This window comes from Chiloscyllium plagiosum, unplaced genomic scaffold, assembly GCF_037043375.1.
Source record: "Chiloscyllium plagiosum isolate Xiang-an unplaced genomic scaffold, Cpla_swu_hap1 HiC_scaffold_7, whole genome shotgun sequence".
NCBI classification, from domain to species: domain Eukaryota; kingdom Metazoa; phylum Chordata; class Chondrichthyes; order Orectolobiformes; family Hemiscylliidae; genus Chiloscyllium; species Chiloscyllium plagiosum.
Window position 1 is genome coordinate 72,203,727 of NW_028270145.1, and position 21,886 is coordinate 72,225,612.

General features: G+C 38.7%; 1 protein-coding gene across 2 annotated transcripts in view; it reads right to left on the minus strand.

The window, feature by feature from the left end:
• The window catches only part of heg1 (heart development protein with EGF-like domains 1), a 77,955-nt gene that overhangs the window by 34,143 nt on the left and 21,926 nt on the right, over positions 1-21,886 (minus strand). For both annotated transcript variants that reach the window (XM_087989173.1, XM_043693960.2), the window contains exon 2: positions 3,467-6,502. In XM_087989173.1, the coding sequence (XP_087845299.1) occupies positions 3,467-6,502 (3,036 nt within the window). The remainder of the gene's footprint in view (positions 1-3,466; positions 6,503-21,886) is intronic.

Below are 21,886 nucleotides of genomic sequence, written 5' to 3' on the forward strand. Positions count from 1 at the left end.
TCTTGTCGGCCCTTCAACCTACTGTGTCAGGAAACCCTCCTGCACACATTGGACAAAAACTGTTCCAACTGATGTACTAGAGTATTAGCATTTCCACTCAATGTTGGGGAAGTTAAAAGTCCCCCAAAATGACCATCCTATTCCTTTCACTCCTACTCATACACACATATACACTCTCTCTCACAGACACTCAGAACCTCCCACCCCAGACAGACAAACACACATTTATACATTTGTGGGGTGAATTTGTACTGGCAAATTTGTACTTTGCTCAAAAACTGCATGAATCCATGTAAGACTCTGTTTACTCACTTTTTAAATTAGAATCAGTCTAAACATTATGGCACCAACAGGGAACATAGGGGGCTAACACATTTTACATCTTAACATCTTATCTGGCTGACACCAATTGTTACAGTTAACCTGAGAATGTAACTTTTTAAAAAAAGTTTTGTGATTTACATATGAAAGAAGTGAACTAACATGGTCATTCTAACAGATAAGAGACTCAACAAACAATCAAGATATTTTTCAATGTATAATTTCAGTTACATTACACTGTAAACTTTTGCTATAAATTCTGTGTCTTACAATTGTGTCCTCCACAACCATCTGATGAGGGAGCGACGCTCCGAAAGCTAGTGTGCTTCCAATTAAACCTGTTGGACTATAACCTGGTGTTGTGTGATTTTTAACTTTGTACACCCCAGTCCAACACCAGCATCTCCAAATCATGACTGAAAATGTTGTTCGCTCAAGATTTGTTTTCTACAGTCTTTCATTACCAGCTGCTTGAGTTTTTCCTTTTACAAATAACAAATCCTCTACCATCACCAGGGGAGGCAAGCTGATTAAGCATTGAGCTCTGCACCCTACAACCCCTCACATCATCTCTATCCCTACAACACCAACTGTAGGCAACAACTGAGCACTCTTCTGGCTACTCCTAGTCTTACACTTTCCCAACATAATTGCCCCTCAAGAAGAACACCATCAACACCATTCTCCCATCCCAGAACTTTGCTTCATGCCATATTGACATTCCTACAATGGTGAGATCACAAAGCATGCAGATGGCAAAGTCATCACTGGTATTCAAAGACTCACAATTTGCTCACTCGCATGTTCTCATGACAAGCTAGCAGTGACCTCACACAAGGTGAACACACATAATGATCCATATATTTCAACTTCTCCAACATCAGCAATCAAGCAACCAAGATAGCGAAGGCTCATCTGCTCCAAGAACTCTTGACCAGGACCTTAATCTACTCATGCAAGCAGTTGTTAACAAATGGACATCCTGCACCTCACAGGTCTCCAGCTGGCCCTGAGTCAGCACCAAGAGGACATTAGGCTGAATCACCAAGGTGGGAAGCCCCAGTAAATATGAGTGTAGTGGCCTAAGAGGGTCATGATCTGCTGCAATCTGGAGAGTAACATCTAGAGTTATTCAGTGTCTTCACTATGGTTTGCAACTTGGAACATGCACAGCAGCTGGGAAACACAAGGCAAGTATTGCTTCGCAAACAAGGAGGAGATCATGTCAAAGATAAAGACACAATGCAAGGTTTATGGGTTTGGCTACTGTTTAATAAATGCTCTCTTAAACCATGTAGAGGAAGTGTCCTTCTCTATGTGGCATGCCAATGTCTTATCTCCACAAGACAATGAAACCATAAGATGTAACAGCAGAATTAGACCATCCAAAACACTGAATGTGCATCGCCATTCAAGGAAATCATGGCTGACTTAATAATTCTAAACTCCATTTTCCTGCCTTTTTCCTAAAACCCTTCATTCCCCTATTCAAATTCCTTCTTCTTCTTATCCTCGCAATGGAAATGAGCACACAACACACATAAGCTGATAAAGACCAACGATGAAAACCACTGCAGAGAGCATTCTGGGTTGTAGAGGAAAGAGGTATGGAAAATGCCAGAGTTACTTCACTACAGTATATTTAGGATGGAAATCTCCTATTTAAGATGCACATGCCCATTGAAGAGGCTAATCTGAACATAGCTTGGCATTGGTGTTTTGGAGTGTTCTTGTGGAAATAGCCTTCGGTGTTCAGAAGTGGGAAGATTAGGGATCCAGAGAGGAGTTAGGAATAGATGTTAGTGGGGTGGCACAGATTATGAGCTGCATCTAGTCTGATGCATGTCAAGTATTGGGTGAAAAACTTCAACATTGCTGATATGTTTCTCAACCCCATTTCGTGCCTTCTCCCATAGCCTTTGATCCCTTGACTAATCAAGAGCCTATCTCTCTGTCTTGAAAACACTTAATGACTTGGTCTCCACAGCCTTCTATGGCAATGAGTCCCACAAATTCACTGGCAGAAGAAATTATACCTCATCTCAGTTCAATAGGGTTGTCCCTTCATTTGAAGACTGTGCCTCAGGTCCTAGCGTCTCCGATTAGCAGAAACATCTTCTTCATGTCCATTCTATCCAAGCCTCTCAGGATTCGATAATTTTCAATCAGTTCACCCTCATCCTTCTAAACACCATTGAGTACATACTCAATTGGTCCTCATATGACAAGGTCTTATCCCCATGGTCATTCTTGTCAATGTCCTTTGGACGCCCTTCCAATGCCAGCACATCCTTAGATTAGATATGGGACCCAAAACCACTCACGATATTCCAGAAGCAGTTTGACAAACAAAACTGGACTTTCTGGTTATTTTCATTGGAGCAATTTTAGTGTTCTCACACACCAATGTCATTGTAGAGCAACTTGTTTCTTATTTTATTCCACCATGGTAAATTTTAGTACAGTTCTCATATTATGCAGTGTGTATCTCAGAGCAATTAGTCTATTATTCTTTCTGCAGCTTCTCTTATTGTATCAAAACTATTTACTTCTCAGATATTTCTCACATAAAAGAATACCATCATTACTTCATGTTCACTCTGAATAATTATACATTCATTTGTACCCTCATTATTTAGCTATATTTCTGATATTTTAATTATTCTGGCAGTATGGACAATCTCTCATTCTGGTTTCTTAATCCCAGTGTTTCTCACATTCATAGAGCATAGAACATAGAACAATACAGCACAGAACAGGCCCTTCGGCCCACGATGGTGTGCCGAACATTTGTCCTAGCTTAAGCATCCATCCATGTACATATCCACCGCTTAAAGGTCATCAAAGATTCTGACTCTACCACTCCCACAGGCAGCGCATTCCAAGCCCCCACCACTCTCTGGGTAAAGAACCCACCCCTGACATCTCCCCTATACCTTCCACCCTTCACCTTAAACCTTAAATTCATGTACATGCTTATTAACAAATACAATAACTATTATCTGCCAGTGGAACCACAATTGGTATTTTAGTAATTACTGACCAATCAAATCTATTTAGGAACTGAAACTATTCAACTTTAAATATATGATGGACATTTTGCGAATGCTATTTACACTAAATCACAGTCATAATTCAACATTACCTGCAGATACTGTGGAGGTTTCAGGTATACTTGTATTGATAACCTGAATCACAGTTGACACAGTTGGCTCAGAAGTAATGCTCTCTTTAGTGGAATGAGGCTTTGTGCTTGCCAACGTCCTTATAGGAGTAATTGTGGTACTTTCCGAAACCTTTGTGCTTGTTAGCATGGTTGCACTAATTGACGTCTTTGCGATAGCTGAAGTCCTTGTACTAGTTGAAGACCTTGTGCTAGTCAAAAACTTCAAGCTAACTGAAGTTCTAGTACTCACTGATTCAGAGGTCTTCATAATAGCAGTCGTAGACTTGGTCCTCTCTGGTCCTTTATCCTCTGTTGAGGTACTCATAAAAACAGTTGGACTGGCCCATATAGTGGTAAATGTACCTTCTGTTGTGCTAGTTAGTTCAGGCTTTGGTGTGTCAGTGGGAACATGTGAAATTGTAGTATATCGTTCAGTATGAGGCCTAGATGTAAGTATAACTGGTGCCGAGGATGTTCTTCCTGCTCCTCTAATAGGTTCTTCCATGGTAGAAAATGACAGATAATCATTTGTTGTCAGAGGCAGTAAAGTTCTGGGTGAGTCTGTTGTTCTTTCAGGAAGTACACTCCTTAGAGTAGCGCTTGTTGTTGTTTTTGCAAATTGAGTTTTAAGAAAACCATTAGTTCCTGTTTGAACTAAACCTAGTTTAGAAGAATTAGTTGCAGTAAAGTTAGAACTTAACTCTGTAAAATCATTCACTATATCTTCAGAATCTGATTGCACTGAAGACAAAGCTGTTCCAAGTAAGTTAGTAATATTGTATATTTCAGACAGTTCAGTAGTAGTTAAGACATCATCTGTAATTCTGGGAAGTGAATGACTTGTTCCTGTAAGGGCAGTTATGGTTTCAACATCTGAAATAAGAATGGAATGACTTGTTGATCTTGACTCGTTTGTCTGATTATCAACCGATTCTGAGGATGGTACATCTGGTGATTTTACTGCATCTGACTCATGGGTAACATTATTAAAATCCATTGACATTAATGTTGAATGTGAAGGAGTTGTCTCTTCAGAACTATTTGTTGTAGTATTGAGAATTTCATAGCTGCTCAATGAAGAACTTAAAGGATTTTCATAATTATTTGATGTAGAACCTAAAAAACTTTTAGAATCATCTAGTGAAGTATTTGTGGAGCTTTCAGTATCATTTTGACCACTAACTAGGGTACTTTCAGAAACATTTGGTGAAGAACTCCATCTTTCAGAATCATTCAATGAAGTACTTAAAGATCTTTTAAAATAATTTGGCGAAGTGCTTAAAGATCTTGCAGTATCACTCAATGAAGAGTTTGAAGAACTCTCAAAAACATTTGTCAAAGTACTAGAACTTTCAGAATCATTTTGAGAACTACTTATTGATATTTTTGAATCATTTGGTAAAGTACTTAAAGATCTTTTAAAATCATTCATTGAAATGCTTGATCTTGCAGAATCATTTGATGAAGAGTTTGAGGAGCTCTCAAAAATATTAATCAGTGTACTTGACCATTCAGAATCATTTTGCTCACTAACTGTAGATATTTTAGAATCATTTGGCAAAGTACTTACAGACCTTTTAAAACCATTTATCGAAGTACTTGACATTTCAGTATCACTTGGTGAAGAGTTCAAAGGGCTTTGAAAAGTATTTGTCAATGTTGTTGAACTTGCAGAAGCATTTTGAGCATGAATTGTAGATATTTTAGAATCATTCAGTGAAGTACTTAAAGATCTTTTCAAATCATTCAGTGTAGTACTTGCTCTTTTGGTGTCAATTGGTGAAGAGCTTGATGACCTCTCAAAAGCGTTAATTAACGTACTTGACCATTTAGAATCATTTTGTGCAAAAACTGCAGATATTTTAGAACCATTTGACAAAGTACTTACAGACCTTTTAAAATCATTTATCAAGGTACTTGATATTTCAATATCACTTGAAGAATTTGAAGGGCTCTCAAAAATATTTGTCAACATTGCTGAACTTTCAGAAGCATTTTGAGCCTGAATTGTAGATATTTTAGAATGATTTGGTGAAGTACTTAAAGATCTTTTCCAGTCATTCAGTGAAATACTTGCTGTTTCGATGTCATTTGGTGAAGAGTTTGAGGAGCTCGCAAAAGTATTAATCAACGTACTTGATGATTCAGAATCATTTTGAACACTAACCATAGATGTTTTCACATCACTTGGCAAACTACTTACAGTTCTTTTAATATTATTTATCAAAGTATTTGATCTTTCAGAATAATTTGACAATGTCCTTAAAGTTCTGTCAGTATTACTTGGTGTAGAGTTTGGAAAGATTTTAAAAAGATTTGTCAACGTACTTCTTTCAGAATCATTCGGTGAAGTACCTGAAGACCAATTAGTGTAGTTCTGTGTGCTATTTAAAGACTTCTCAGAAATATTTTGTGAAATACTAATTAGTTCTGAATCATTTATTGATGTACTTACAGATCTTTTTGAATTGTTCAAATCTGTAGTTGAATATCTTTTAGATCCAATTGTCAAAGTATTTAAAGGTATCTTTAAAACATATGGGACTGTATATAAAGGGTCTTCAGAAACACCAGGTGAAGTACTTAACAATCTTTCAAGATTATCAGCCCCTTCAGAGGTTGTGTCATGATGCCAGTTTTCAAGTTCTTCACTTTTTTTTGAAGTCTCATTATCGAAAGGTGATTTTAATAAATGACTTTTAGAAACAAATAGATCTGTAGGTACAATTTCTCTTGAAGATATTGTAGAGTATGAATAATCTGTTGGTTCAGAATCAATTATAATACTTTCTTCAGATTCTGGTGGGAAAGTCCTGGTTGCTGAAGGATTTTGGGAACTGTCAGTAACTAATACAGAAGAAGGGGACAAGTCATTTTTTTCCATAACTATGCTATTAGTTAATAGATGCAGTTTCACTTCTCCAGTACTGGAGATATATGTGCTGTCATGTTGAGAATCATGTATCCAGCTTTCCGACGTTATGCTGTGGCTTGTCTGGTTCCTCTCCCCAGGCCCTAAAAATCAAAAAACATAAAACAATGTGGTCAACACCAAGCATCTTTTTGCTTTATATATACATACATTAGGGTGGTACAACAATAATATGTGAAATCATATTACAGCTTCAAGAGAAAGTACTGTTTCAAGATAGTTTAGACATAATGCAATTTTCCAATTTTTACTAAATAAAGAACAATACAGAAATGAACAGGCCCTTCAGCCCTCCAAGCCAACACATTTTGCTCTTCCATACTAAAATTTGTCTTCATTTGCAGGAACTGTATCCCTCTAGTCCCTTCTTATTCATTTATTTGTCTCGGTGTATCTTGAGCGCTGCTGTTGTGTCTGCTTCTACCAAGTCCTCTGGCAGTGCGTTCCAGGTACTCACCTCCTTTTGTGTGAAAAACTTGCTTCACATATCTCTTTTAAACAGTCCCCCCACTGCAACTTGAACCTGTGTCCCCTCCAAATTGGGAAAAAACCTCGTACTAACCACTCTATCCATACTATTCACAGTCTTTTCAACTTCTATCAGAGTGCTCCTCAACCTCCTGTATTCCAGTGAAAACAATCCCAGTCTATCCAACCTTCCTTAATAGTTAAAATCCCCCATACTGGGCAAACCCTGGTAAACCTTTTCTGTACCCTCTCCAAAGCATCCACATCCTTCCGGTAGTGCAGTGACCAGAACTGTACTCAATATTCCAAGTGTGGCCTAACTAAAGTTCTACAAAACTGCAGCATAACTTGTCTCATCTTATACTCAATGCACCTTCCAAAGAAGACAAGCATGCCATAGGCCTTTTTTACTACCTTAGCTACCTGCACTGCCACCTTCATTGCTCTGGGGACCTGCACAGCCAGGCCCCTCTGCATATCCATACTCCTAAGAGTTGTGCCATTCACTGTGTAATTTCTACCTGTACTTGACCTTTCAAAATGCATCACTTCACATTTGATGGCTTAAACTCCATCTAATATTTTTCTGCCCCTGACTCCAACTGATTATATCTTGCTGTATCCTCTGACAATCCTCTTCACTATCCACAACTTCAGCAATCTTCGTATTGTCCGCAAATGTACAAATTAGACCAGCTACATTTTCCTCCAAATCATTTATGTAGATCACGAACAGCAGAGGTCGCACCCCGATCCCTGTGGAACACCACGAGTCACAACCCTCCATTCCAAAAAGCATCCTTCCACCGTTAGCCTGCATTTCCTATGACTAAACCAGTTCTGTATTCATCTTGCCAGCTCGCACCGATACCGTCTAACTTCACCTTTTGTGCCAGTCTGCCACGAGGGATCTTGTCAAAGGCTTTACTGAAGTCCATGTAGACATCAACTGCTTTTCCCTCGTCAATCATCTTTGTCACTTCCTCAAAAAACTCAATCAAATTAGTGAGGAATTACCTCCCCTGCTCAAAACCAAGCTGTCTGTCACTATTAAGTCCATTTGCTTCTAAATGCGTACCTCTTGTCCCTGAGAATCTTTTCCAATAATTTCCCTACCACCGAAGTGAGGTGCACAGGCCTATAATTTACTGGATTATCCCTGCTACCTTTCTTAAACAATGGGACAACACTGGCTAAAGTGTTGGGATGAATGTGGTAAATGGCAACTAAAATGCCAGCCTCATTGCCAAGACAACTCAGCTTATCACATGTTAATCAGCTCACTAAGAATGGATAGGCCAAGAAAAGGCAGGTTTTCTGGACCAATTGAGGCATCCCACATCATTAGAAGCCATCGGTCATCTGGTTTGCTAAAGTCCATTGATAAGCCTAAGCCTTGGGAGTTCCCATGGCAACGCACACTCTAATGTGACAGGCAGGTTGCTGTGATTCAGAAACTGAATATACTCCATGCTTGTAAGCAAGGCAGTAGTTAGGAAGAAGGTGGGTTGAGGCTTTTAAGTAGCCATTGATTGACCAGTTAAGGGCCTTAATTGGTGGGTTGAGAAACTCCCTGACAGATTCCCAGCCAAAACTTAATTGTTAAGGTAGCAAGAAGTGGATGAGTATAATTCCAGGACCAATTTGCTTGATTATTTCTTCTCTCACTACCTCCAGAGAGGGGAAGATTTCACCCAAAATATAAAATATTAAAGAATTGTGGGCGGCACGGTGGCACAGTGGTTAGCACTGCTGCCTCACAGCGCCAGAGACTCGGGTTCAATTCCCGCCTCAGGCGACTGACTGTGTGGAGTTTGCACATTCTCCCCGTGTCTGCGTGGGTTTCCTCCAGGTGCTCCGGTTTCCTCCCACAGTCCAAAAATGTGCAGGTTAGGTGAATTGGCCATGCTAAATTGCCCGTAGTGTTAGGTGCAGGGGTAAATGTAGGGGAATGGGTCTGGGTGGGTTGCGCTTCGGTGGGTCGGTGTGGACTTCTTGGGCCGAAGGGCCTGTTTCCACACTGTAAGTAATCTAGTCTAATAATGCAGAAAGTCATTACCAGATCAAGAATTCGTGAATTCATACCACTGTAAAATTTCATGAATTTCATTTACTATTTTAAGGAGGATTAAGATACATCCCTTGATATTTAAAATATGTATATTTTATATATTTAAAATATTTATTATGCTGAATAGCAGCTAAATTACATAAGAATATACGAAATTAGAGACTCTTCTCCACAATTTAATAAGATCATGGCTGATCTGTTTGCTTTTGAATTCCACATACCTACTACCATTGACAAAGTTTGATCTCCTTGCCAAACACAAAACTATCCAGCATATCTTCCCATTCCCACTGTCTTTTAAGGTAGAGAGTTCCAAAGTCACCCAATCCTTGAGAGAAAAAAATCTTCATCTCAATATCAAAAAAGTGATCACCAATTCTGGACTGACCTACAAGAGGAAATACTCTTGACCACCTTTACAATGCCATTCAGGACCTGATTCAATCAAATCACTCCTTGGTATTTAAATCCCAATGGAATCAGATCCAACCTATTAAATAAAACTTGCTCATTTCAGATTAAAATCCAGTAAATCTCCTGTGCCTGCTTCCAAAGCATTCACATCCTTCTGTAACTAAGGAGTACAAAACTGCACACAGTATTTAAGATGTCGTCTCGCCAATACTCTGTATAACTGTAGCATAATATGCTTCCTTTAATGCTCAATTCCTCTCATGCTAAAGTGTCCCACTGGCCTTGTTGTTTAATTGTTGTACCTGATACTAACATTTTGTGACTCATGAGCCAGAAAACCTAAATCCCTCTGCAGATGGGAATTCTCCAGACTTTTCCATTTAAGTAATATTCCACTTTTTCATTCATCGTGCCAAAATGAACAATTTTATATTTTTCTGCATTATATTCCACTTGCCAGATTTTTGCCTATCCATTCAATCTATCTGTCTACAACCTCTCTGTCTCATGTACATCATACCTTCCTACCTATCTTCACGTTATCTGCAAATTTAGCAAAAATGCCTTCTCTTCCCTCATCTCAGCAATATGTAAATTGTAAAAAGTTGAGATCCCAGCACAGACCCCTGCAGGACTCCTTCATCTCATCCTGCCAATCAGAAAAGATCCATTTCTGCATACACTGCCAGCCGGCTAGTCCTCTACATTATTCCCTTCAATGTGCTTCTTATTTTCTGCAATAACTTTCTCATGGCATCTTACCATGATCCATTTTATTTCCTCAAAGTATTCTAATAAATTGCATAAATGTAACTTTTGTTTGACAAAACCATAGTAACTTTTTCAAATTAGCTCTTGTTCTTTCAGTATGCAGCAATAAATCTTTAAAAATCAATTGTAATACCTTCCCCAGAGCGGACTAACAACTTAACTGGCCTTCAGTTTCTTTCTTTTCTCTTTCATTCCCTTATTGAATAGAAGTGGTATATTTGCTATTTCAAGTCCAACTAAATTCTTCCTAGATCTAGGAATTTTGCAAAAATAACATATTCACATCTACTACCTCATTATACCTCACCACCTCAAAATAGAGGGGAGGTGACAGCCTCGTGGTTTAATCACTAGACTGATACTTGGGTAATGTTCTGGGGACAGGGGTTTGAATCCTGCCATGGCAGATGGTGGAATTCGAATTCAAGAAAAATCTGGAATCAAGAGTTTAATGATCATCATGAATCCATTGTTAATTGTCAGGAAAAATCCATCTGGTTCGCTAACGTCCTTTAGGGAAGGAAACTGCCATCCTTACCTGGCCTGGATGACATGTGACTCCAGACCCACAGCAATGTGGTTGACACTTAATTGCCTTCTGGGCAACTAGGAATTGACAAAAATTGCTGGTCTAGCCAGTGATGCTGTAATCCTATGAATGAATATTTTTTTAAAAATTAGCTACCTATTTAAGACCCGAGAATGAAGTCCATCTGGACTAACAGCCTTACCAGGCCACAATTCCATCAGTTTGATTGATTCCACTTCTCTTGTGACTGTAGTTTCATTAATTTCCTCACTCCCTTAAACATCCTCTTTCACATCTGTAATTTAGTATCCTCCACGGATTCAAAATCTTTGAAAATTTCATCTGCCATTTCCTTATTATCTATTATTAACACCCCATTCTCACTCTCTAGAGAACCAACACTCACTTAACTTACTGTTTTACTTTTAAAATACCTGTGGAAACTCTTGCTATCTATTTTTACATTCCTAGCTAGCTTCCTCTTATATTCTTCTTTCTCTTGCTTAACCGTTGTATGATTCTCCTCCTTTCTTAAAATTCCATTCAACCTTCTGACGTGCTACTCATGTTTGTGCTGTTGTATGCTTTTTCAGGGTCCTCACTTCTCCTGCACCCCTCTGTGATGTGAAGTCTAACTGACACTTGCACGCAAGTTACTGTGAGTATTTGGTAATCTAGATAAACGTTCTCCATCACTGAACTACATATTCATAAATGACACAGTATAATGAAGAGAAGAAAAAATTTTGAAATATTTTCTCCAAAACAAAACAGACATGGGAATGTACAACACATTCACATGCACAGACCTGCTGCTTTTTAAATATGTATTCAAAACTCATAAAAATTGCTGACAAACTTATATGTGTTACAGGATAGAAAGCAATCCCTCTTCTAAACATACATATGAATACAATGGAAGTAAGAACAAAATCAGAAGCATGCTTAATCCTGCATTTATACACAATCTTAGGCCCAAATTCAGGTGGAAAATTGTACAGTAAACTTCAACTAGCACCCTTTTACAGTAGGAACAGTGTTACTCAGTGTTATTAAATATAAGGTGAAGATCATCAACATGAGAAGTTGGTACAGATATTCAAATCACTGTGAAGCCAGTACATAGTATTGACATGAATTCAAAATCATAGTCCAGGCTATCATGTATCGCTAGAGCTCCAGAACAATTTAATATTTTCAAATAAAAGCAAACTACTGCAGATGCTGGTGATTGGCAATACAATTAGAGAGTGCTGGAGAAACTCAGCAGCTCTGGCAGCATCTGTGGAAAGGGAAATGAAGTTAATATTTGGAGTCCATGAAGACTCTGCATATCATATATCAGCAACTTGATTTTTAATTTGACAAACCAAAATAGCCTGGTGATTTTTAGTGCATAGTTGTCAGTTTTGTGGTGGGAGCAAAGAAAGTTTCATCTTGTGGCTAGAAAAGTTATCAGGGAGAAAAATGTCCAACTTGAAAAAGAATCAAGAACAAGAGGACTCAGATTTAAAATAATTCGTAAAGAATGTATAAGTGATGTGTGGAAAAATGTTTTCACACAAGTGGTAAGGATCTGGAATGCACAGCCTGAGAGTATGGTGGAGGCCCGTTCAAAAGAGGCACTTAAGAAGAATTTGAAAAGGAACAATGTGTGAGGTTATGAGGCGAAGACACCAGAATGGCATTAAGTGAAATGTTCATTTAGAGAGCTGATGCAGATGAGCCTTTATAACAACTTGTAACAATTCAGTGATTCTATGGTTCTATTAAATTCCATAAAGTTTTGCTTGTCATCCTGTTTAGAATAAATAAAATGAATCTGTTTGACAGAAAACAGATACTTTGTATCATATAATAAAAAGTTACATTAATATAAACCATCTATAAATTACATGATCCTCTTTTGGCGATCCAACATGTACCTAAATGTGTTTTGTTTTACATTATTGTCAGAAAGCCACCTAGTTATAAATATTTTAATAGTGTGCATGGGAAGAAAAAAAATCTTTATGGAGGGAGCAAATGCCTTATTGAAACTGATAGAAAAGTAGTCATTTTTGTGGGCCACATGACAAAATCGAGATTGTAATCAATGGAAGCTTGGAAGGTACACTTCAGTAATTCAACAAAGCTCCTTAAACAGCACCTTTTAAACTCATGACCTGTATAATGACAATGGCAATAAATGCATGGGAACCCCACCAGCAACAATTCCCCTTCAAGCCATCACCATCTTGCCTTGAAACTACACCATCATTCCTTTGCTGTTGCAGCATCAAAATTATGAACCTTCATTCCAAACAGCATTGTAGAAGTCCCTAAACCTTGAGGGCTGCAGCCGATTGAGAAACTCGCTCAACCACCACCTTCACAAGAGAAACTAGGGATGGACAATAAATGTTGGCCTACACATCAATGCCCATGTCCTACGAACAAATCAACAAAAGAGTTCAATAGTTTTCAATGCACTAAAGAACAGAATGGGGAAATAGATGAAACTAGAAAAATAAATGTTAAAAAAAAGTGAATTGTTCTTGTACTTTGATCCTCTATATATGTTCTATTTGATTTCATAAATGTTGACGTCTAAATAAATTCACATGGACAAATTATTTTAGACCTTCGTGGAAAATGTGATTCAACTGACATCTGTTGCACAGAGAATTTGAATAAAGGTAAAGTTGTTTCAGTGTTAATTTACTCTGGCCACTCAGGGTTTTAGTCATTCATCTGCAATAATGTGTGGGGAAATTTAGATTTTGGTTCATGAAAATAAATTTAAAAACCGCTTGTACAGTCTATGTTGCCACAGAAGGTGGCGCTCTAATGGTAATTCATTTATCAACAGACAGGAAACCCTTCCAGTGGACTGTTTTGAAAACTTACTGCGGATGTGGTAATTAGGGGTGGGGAACAATTGGCAGCAATAGGGGGTTAGGTTAACAAAAGCTCCAGCACTAAATATGGAGGTTACAAAGTGCAAAGGGATTTGAGATTTCCTTCCTATCGTTTGTTCTTACAGAGACAGTGATTAGAAGTCTTCATTAAAAAAATACATTCCTCTCATACCTCAGACCCAACAGGATCTACAGAAAAGCAACTCCAGTTCAGAATTTCTTGTAGTCTTCATGTTAAACTTGATAACAACAGCATTAATTTATGTCCAAAGTTCTGAGGCAAATTGTTTTATCATTTCCTTTCTTGGTTTGTCCTCAAACAATAATGGGGACCGTTATTCCTTTTTTGAAAGTTGGCCCCCTTACACAATGTATCAATGGCCTTTGTGTCAGAGATGCAGATTGCCTCTGAGTTAGAGGGTTGTGGATTCAATTCCCTATTTCAGGTACTTGTGGCTGACATTTCAGCACAGTACTGATGGAGTGTTACAATGTAGAGGAATTATCTTTTGGATGAGATGCTAAACTAAGAGTTGTTTCTGGTTGATGTAAAAAAGAATTTGGTATTATTTCAAAAAGGGGGAGCGAACTTTCCCCAGAATCTTGGCCGACATTTATCACCTCAGTCACCAAAAACAGGTTATCTGATCATTGTTATATTGTTGTTTATAAGACATTGCCAGGTCAAATTGACTGCTGTGCTTCCTACATCACAACATCTTAAAAACTCTTAATTGGCTATAAAGCATTTTGAGATGCACTGAGGTTGTGAAAGATCATAGAATCCATGCAGTTTAGAAGCAGGCCATTTGGCCCATCGAGTCTGCACTGACCCTCCCAAGAGCATCCCACCCAGACCCACACACAACCCCCAGCTTATTCCTGTAACCCTGCATTTCCCGTGGCTAATCCACCTGGCCTGCACATCCCTGGACACTATGGGCAACTTAGCATGGCCAATCCACCTAACCTGTACATCTTTGGACTGTGGGAGGAAACTGGAGCACCTGGAAGAAACCCACGCAGACACAGAAAGAAAGTACTAATTCCATACAGGCAATTGCTTGAGGCTGGATTTAAACCCGGGTTGCTATCTTAATAAACCATTTACAATAAGATGTGTTAACATAGCTCCATGATCAAAGTTAAAACCCTCATGTGAAATATCTTCTCATTACCAAATTTATTCTATTCAGCACAGAAATTATCTATGGCTAGAAATGGGCCTTAGGTCTCTTAGAAGCATATGCAAGGACATAATAGATGCATCAGGTGCAGGCACCAGACATCTATTTTTGTTTATATCAATCTGCTGAATGCAGTATTTCTGGCTCATAGTCAGTGTGCTCGTGCTGCTGATTATATTAGACTCTGAGGTATCTATTTCGCACTTGGTAAATGGCCACAATATTATCAAACCTTTAGGCCCTTACTTATAAATATAGAATCTTGACCTTTTCTGTTTACATAGTTAGTAGTAGTCTCAAGGACTTCTTCACTGCTTGGTTACAAGCAAATGCTGTGCCAATATGAAAACATTGGTAGAAAAAGTAAAGGTTCATTAACCAGGCAAATGATATAAAATGATCCTGTCTACAGGGTGCACCACAGCAAATCATCAAGGCTTCTTCTGCAGCACCTCACAGACCCTCAACAGCCATTACCTAGAATAACAATGGGCAACAGACACATGGGAACCCACCAACTCAAAGTTTCCCTCCAACCCACGCATTCCCTGGTCGTGGACATATTGTGTCATTCCTTCATCATTGCAGAGTCAAATTTCTGGAAATTGCTAGCAAATAGCACTTTGGGATTAACACCACCACATGGACTGCAGCCCATCAAGAAGGCGGCCAACATAAGTTTTCTCAAAAGCAACTGGACACGATTGGTAAATGATTGTCTTGCCAGCAATATCAATATCTGGAGATTTAATTCCAAAACAATTATAATTCCTTTTGTACAAGAACATTTCATTAATTATACACAATATCTAAATGTGTGAAGAATCATAACTACTCTAGTATTAAATTTATTATACTGAAAGGAAGCTAATAGTTCTTCGAGGAGACAAACACACTCAATCAAAAAGACTTTCCTGTCATTGATCTGCAAGTTCTTTAGGCAGTACTATCTATACATTTTTAATTGTTATAAGTTGAAGAAACATACTTGTTTCATCTGCTGCACAGCTGGAACAGTAATGCAAATGAATCATGTTGCTGAATTGCTGTATATCCATGACAGAAAGAGAGAGAGAGAGACAACTGTTTAAACCTACACATAGACTTATGCCAAAAAGTATTATTTCAAGTCTATGCAGCACATGGTTCACTCTCCAACAAGCTGGCCTCACTTTATCCCTCTGGAATACATGTCTAATCTTATAAATATCCTTGAAACTCCTCCTGTATTGTAATTCAAAAACTTTCCCACTGGAAATAACATTAAAAATTAAGTAATGTAACAAAAACATCTTTAATAAACAATTGTTATTAACAGAGTCAAATAACCAAGTAGGAACAATCATTATGCATAAAATAATTCAATGAAAATATGGAAAAGCAATATACTACAAATCCTTAGGGTAAATATGTTTTATGATAACCTATAAACTAAATATTTTTTCAGCTGCAAGTTGGTTATTTGTTTATTACAGATGTTTGTAAACTTTAGTAATAAAAACAATTAACAAAATAAATGCTAAATCTTGTGGTCAGTGGTTAGCTGAGGTCATATGAGACCAGTGGTATAAAGGAATTCACTAACTTATTGCTCAGAAGGTTGTAAGTGTTACGGAATCATACTTTTCATACTACAAACTTCTTGTGATTATGATGTAATATTTATGTAACGGTTGTCTGTAATTCTGTTTTTGGAATGATAATCAAAGTATATATTTATTTAAATTGAATGAAGCATCTTAGAAGTCAAAGGAATACATAAACCAATGTGGTTTGTGAAATGACCCAATAAATCCAACAGTAAATTGTTTCTCAGTACTTGCACACCCTCTGTCAGAAGCTGCAATTCAAACTCACATGCTGTCACTTCACAAGAATTGCCTTCTCTCAGCCAGGTCACAGCAGGGTTACACAGCGAGGCAGTCTCTATTACTGGAGATAGGTTGAGGCTGTCCTGTAAGACTCGCTGGCTGATTATAGGAGCACAAAAACAGTTGCTATGGCAATGTCCATAACCCAGCTCAAAGAGGAAGGGTGGGATAGCAGGCAATATTTTAGGAAACTAAAACAGGAAGTAGAAAAAGAAATCCAAAAGATCTAAGGAAAACAATGCAATACATTGCCAAAAGTAAGCCTCCACCACATGCAAATGAACAAGCTCCAATTTTAATGGGAATTGTGTGTGCTCTCAAGGGCTTCAGTACATGCCACCACACTTACTTTGGCAATATAAAAACCAAGCAAATTTAATTCCCAGGTCCTACCTGCATGCCACCAGAGAGCTGCTTTTCCAAAGTGCCAAGCAGGACTGAATGAAATTTCGGGTGGGAACTTACACAGTGTTCCTTAGGGATCCTGTTATCAATGTTTGCCAAGGCTGAAGGATTACAAAAGTTTTGTCTAAAATTAAGACAGAGGAAGCTTCATGAGAAAGGTTGAGGCCACTGTATCATTGACTGTCTCAATGCTGTGACACATATTTGCAGCGGATATCCTTACAACAGATGACACAGCTCTGACAATGGTACCAAGGTGGGCTGGTCTAGATTCTGTGAATGCATTTTCTCATAGCAGTTAATTAGCAGAAACAACAGTGGCTGTAAATGTGGCAAGTCACAACTTGGTAGATGCTGGTAATCAGACTGTGCTATCTAATGATCAGAAAAGGTTTCCAACTAAAAGATATTTTGAAGCCAGCAGTGGTACTGCACACAAATTTAAAGAACACAATAAGATTTGGGAAGTATCAAAATGCATTGCCTATAACCTGGATATGACGATGAAGTTACAGCCTGTTGTAAGCAGCAGCTACATTTATCAAACCCGCCTTCATCATCCCTCACTCTTTCTTGGGCTGGTACAACTTCAGGATGTGCATAAGGGGGATGGAGACATAGTGTTACAGGTCTGTGCTCCATGTTCCTGCATATCACACTCAAAAGCTGGAATAATAAGCCAGCACAATCTGAAAAATAGTGTCCAGTGTTTCGAGAAAGGAGGAAAAGTTAAAAAAAAAGGCTGAAGCGACTCTGCTCAGTGAATTGGCCATGCTAAATTGTCCGTAGTGTTAGGTAAGGTATAAATCTAGGGGTGGGTTGCGCTTCGGCGGGGCAGTGTGGACTTGTTGGGCCGAAGAGCCTGTTTCCACACTGTAAGTAATCTAATCTAATCTAATCTAATCTAATCTAATCTAATCTAATCTAATCTAAATAAGAACATTGGAAAGAAAGGGTGAGTATGCCTGAAGTTTTTAAACAGTGCAATACCAATAAAAGGCCAACATCACTGTAACAAGTAATCCTCAAATTTTTACATGAAAGGGTTAGAAACTCCCTAAGTAACCATTATGTTTTATGCTCCATTTATGCTGCCTCTGCAGCTCCAGAGCAAGGCCAAATTTGACATGAGGACAAGCAAACAACTTTTCATTTAAAAAATGTAACTCTGCATGCTACTGCCAGCCAAGTGAATACTATTTTTCTGTTCATACTAGCTCATTATTCCAGCTTATGAGTGTGACACACAGGAAATGAAGCACAGACCTGTAATACTGTGCCTCCATTGTTTTGTGTACATCCTGAAATAGTACCAACCCAAGGAAGGGTGAGGGATGGCAGGGTCAGGTTTAACAAATAAAGCTGCTTCTTACAACAAGCTGCAAATTCATCATCATATCCAAGTTACAGTCAATGGATTTTGATACTTTCCATATCATTTTGTGTTCTTTACACCTGTGTACAGCACCACTGCTGACTTCAAAATATCTCTCAGTTGGAATCTTTTGCTGATCATTGGACAGTCAAATCTGATTACCAACATCTATATAATCAGGAAGGCAAGGTTCTGGGTTTCCATGACATTAGTACATGACTCTTTAGTGTATTTGAGTCAAAAGGTGTTAATCACATGTAGTTCCATAAATGTACTATGCTTAGTTAACTTTAAATTTAAGAAAAACTTTTAAAATTCACAGGTCACATGGGAGAAGTTTGCACATCTGCAGAAATATCACATTTTACAGCATAAGTCTATTGAGATAGCAAACATGGCAATAAGAGTGGAATAATCCAAGGATGGATCTTTCTATGTGTTGTGGAATGTACTGGCGTAATACCTTTAGTCTGGAGTTATTGAAGTCTTATTTGTTGCCATGGAATCTGAGCATTTCTTTTTTAAGTCAAATATTCTAAGTATGAATTATGATGTAACATGCAGTAACTGAAACAGAATAACATGAGAAAAGGCAAATTTAAAACATAATAATGTTGTGTGTTGAGGCAGGCTGCAATGAAATTTAGCAGGAGACATTGAGAATTATAGGTCACTGGAGACTAGTTTCAGCACAGCAGGCAAGTTGTCAAGAGTTTGACTACATTCTGTGTGTGCAGGCATTGGTTTTAAGGCAGAATAACCTAAAAGAGCCCAAGCTTTTCAACACACAATTCACAAAACAATCTGCTATATGAATTATCAAAATTATGTGACTGCATCTCTAAGACTGTGTGCAATAAATTATGCATTACCTCTTTTTTTTCTCATTCAAGAGAAAAGGGCATAACTGGCTCTGTGCCAGCATTTATTGCTGATCCCTAATCACCTTGAAGGTGGTTGGAAGCTCCCTTCTTAAATCACTGGATTACATGTATCTGCTCCCCTTGTAATTTTTAGATGGTAGTGGTCATGGGTTTGGAAGGTGGTGACTAAGAAGTCTTAGAGAATTTCTGCCATGCATCTTGTAAATGACATTGCTGACACTGAACATCAGTAGTGGATGGAATGAGTTTTGTGCTTGTGACTTTTCATCAAATTGGACTTGAAACATTAACTTTGTTTCTCTCAGATGCTGCCAGGTTTTCAGCATTTTCTAGATTTTTTATTGCTAAGCTAGTGCAGCTTGATAGCACAGTTGATGATCCATTTCATCATTTACTGATGATCAGGAGTAGAAAGATGAGGCAGTAAATGGCCAGGTTGCATTGGTCTTGCTATGTTTTGCATACAGAACACAGCTGAGCAATTTTCCACATTGCAAGAAAGATTCATATCTTAGCTGAGTGTGATAAGTTCTGGGACATCTTTGGTACTGTTGCTAGAATATTGTTAGGCCCATAGTCTTTGCAGTATGTAATGCTTGCAGCTCTTTCTTGATAACATGTGGTGTTACCGAAATTGACTGAAGACTGAAGATGAATCATTGACTTGACATTTTAGGCGAAAAGAGTATTACAAATGTTTCAGCTTTATGTTTTGTACTAATAGGTTGGGCAAATCCCATAAATGATGACTGAGATGTTTGTGAAGTCTTCTCCTCCAGTTGTTAAACTGTCCACCAGCCGTAACTGGTTGTGGCAGGACTGCAGAAATTAGCTCTGATCCATTGGTTGTGGAATCACTTAATCCTTGGAGAATGTGAGGACTGCAGATGCTGGAAAGTCAGAGTCAATAAAGTGTGGAGCTGGAAGAAGCACAGCAGGTCAAGCAGCATCAGAGGAGCAGGAGAGTCGATATTTTGGGTCAGGACCCTTCAACAGGACACAGACAGCATGGTGGTTCAGTGGTTAGCACTGCTTTCTCACAGTGCCAGGGACCCGGGTTCAAATCCACCCTTCGACCACTGTTCGCTTGGAGCTTGCACATTTTCCCCATGTTTAGTGGGTTTCCTCTGGGTGCTCCAGTTTCCTCCCACAGTCCAAAGATGTGCAGGGTTAGGAGAATTGGATATGTATTCAGCAATTGTAGATTAGGTACATTAGTGATGGGAAATGTAGAGTAACAGGTTATGGGAATGGGTCTGGTGGGATACTCTTCGGAGGGTTGGTGTGGATGTTTTGGGTCGAATGGCCTGTTTTCACACTGTAGGGATTCCGTGACGAGGACTCCTGATGAAGAGTCCCGACTCAAAATCTTGAATCACCTAACCCTATCTATCATTTGTTGTTTATATTGTAAAGCATGCAAGAAATCCTATGCTGTAGCTTCAGAAGGTTGACACTTCTTTTCAGATATACTCATTGCTGTTTTGAAATGCCTTCTTATACTTTTCATTAACTAGGCTTATCCCTTGGTTTGATGGTAATGGCAGAATGGGGAGGATATGGTAAGCCATGAGATCGCAGACTGCATTTGAGTATGACTCTATTGCTGCTGATGGCCTACAGTACCTCATGGATGCCTGACTTGATTTGCTAGATCTGTGTGAAGTCTATTCCATTCGGCATGGTGGTTTTGCCAATACACATGGAAGATGTCCTCCAAAGGAATGGTGCAAAGGTTACTCCTACTGATACAGACAAGGAGAGATGCATTTTCAATAGGCAGATAATATATGTTTTTCCTTCACCACCCACCATAGATTCAATGTGGTAACTATACCTTTTAGCACTCGAACAGTCAGCAATGGTACTGACAAGTTACTCTTGAAGATGGATACTGAAGTTCATATCCCAGAGGATGTTCAGCACCCTTGCCACACTCAGTGCTTCCTCCAACTGATGTTCAACATGGAAAAGTACTGATTCATCTGCCTGGGTTGAACCTGTAGTATAGGGTAGTCAGCTGGAGGTTTCCTTCTTCTTGTTTTACTAGATGTTATATGTCTTTGTGGGATATGAAGTAAATGCCATAAGACTGCAAGGGTTTCCGAGTCAACATTAAGGACTCCCAACTGTAAACCACTGTGTTACCATGTCTGCTTGATTCATTCTGCTGGTAAGATAGGCTGGGATGGTGGTGTCTGTGATATTATTTATATGGTTTGATTCCACGAGTATCAGGTCTCTTCTTGAATAATCCATGATACCGCTCTGCCTATGTTGACATGAGACCTTATAAGTTACTAAGGAGGACTTTGCAGTGTTGACTGGGCTCAGTTTGCAGTTTCAGTTTCCTGTGGCTGAAGTTAATGCCAAATCATAGAATCCCTATAGTATTGATAGAGGCCATTTGGCCCAACAAGTCTGCACCATCCCTCCAAAAAGCATCACACTCTATTCTCATAAACCTGCACTTTATGGCTAATCCACCTAACCTGCACATCCCTGGACCTGACAGACAATTTAGATGGGCAATCCACCTGACCTGCACATCTTTGGATTGTGTGAGAAAGCTGGAGCATCCAGGGAAAACCC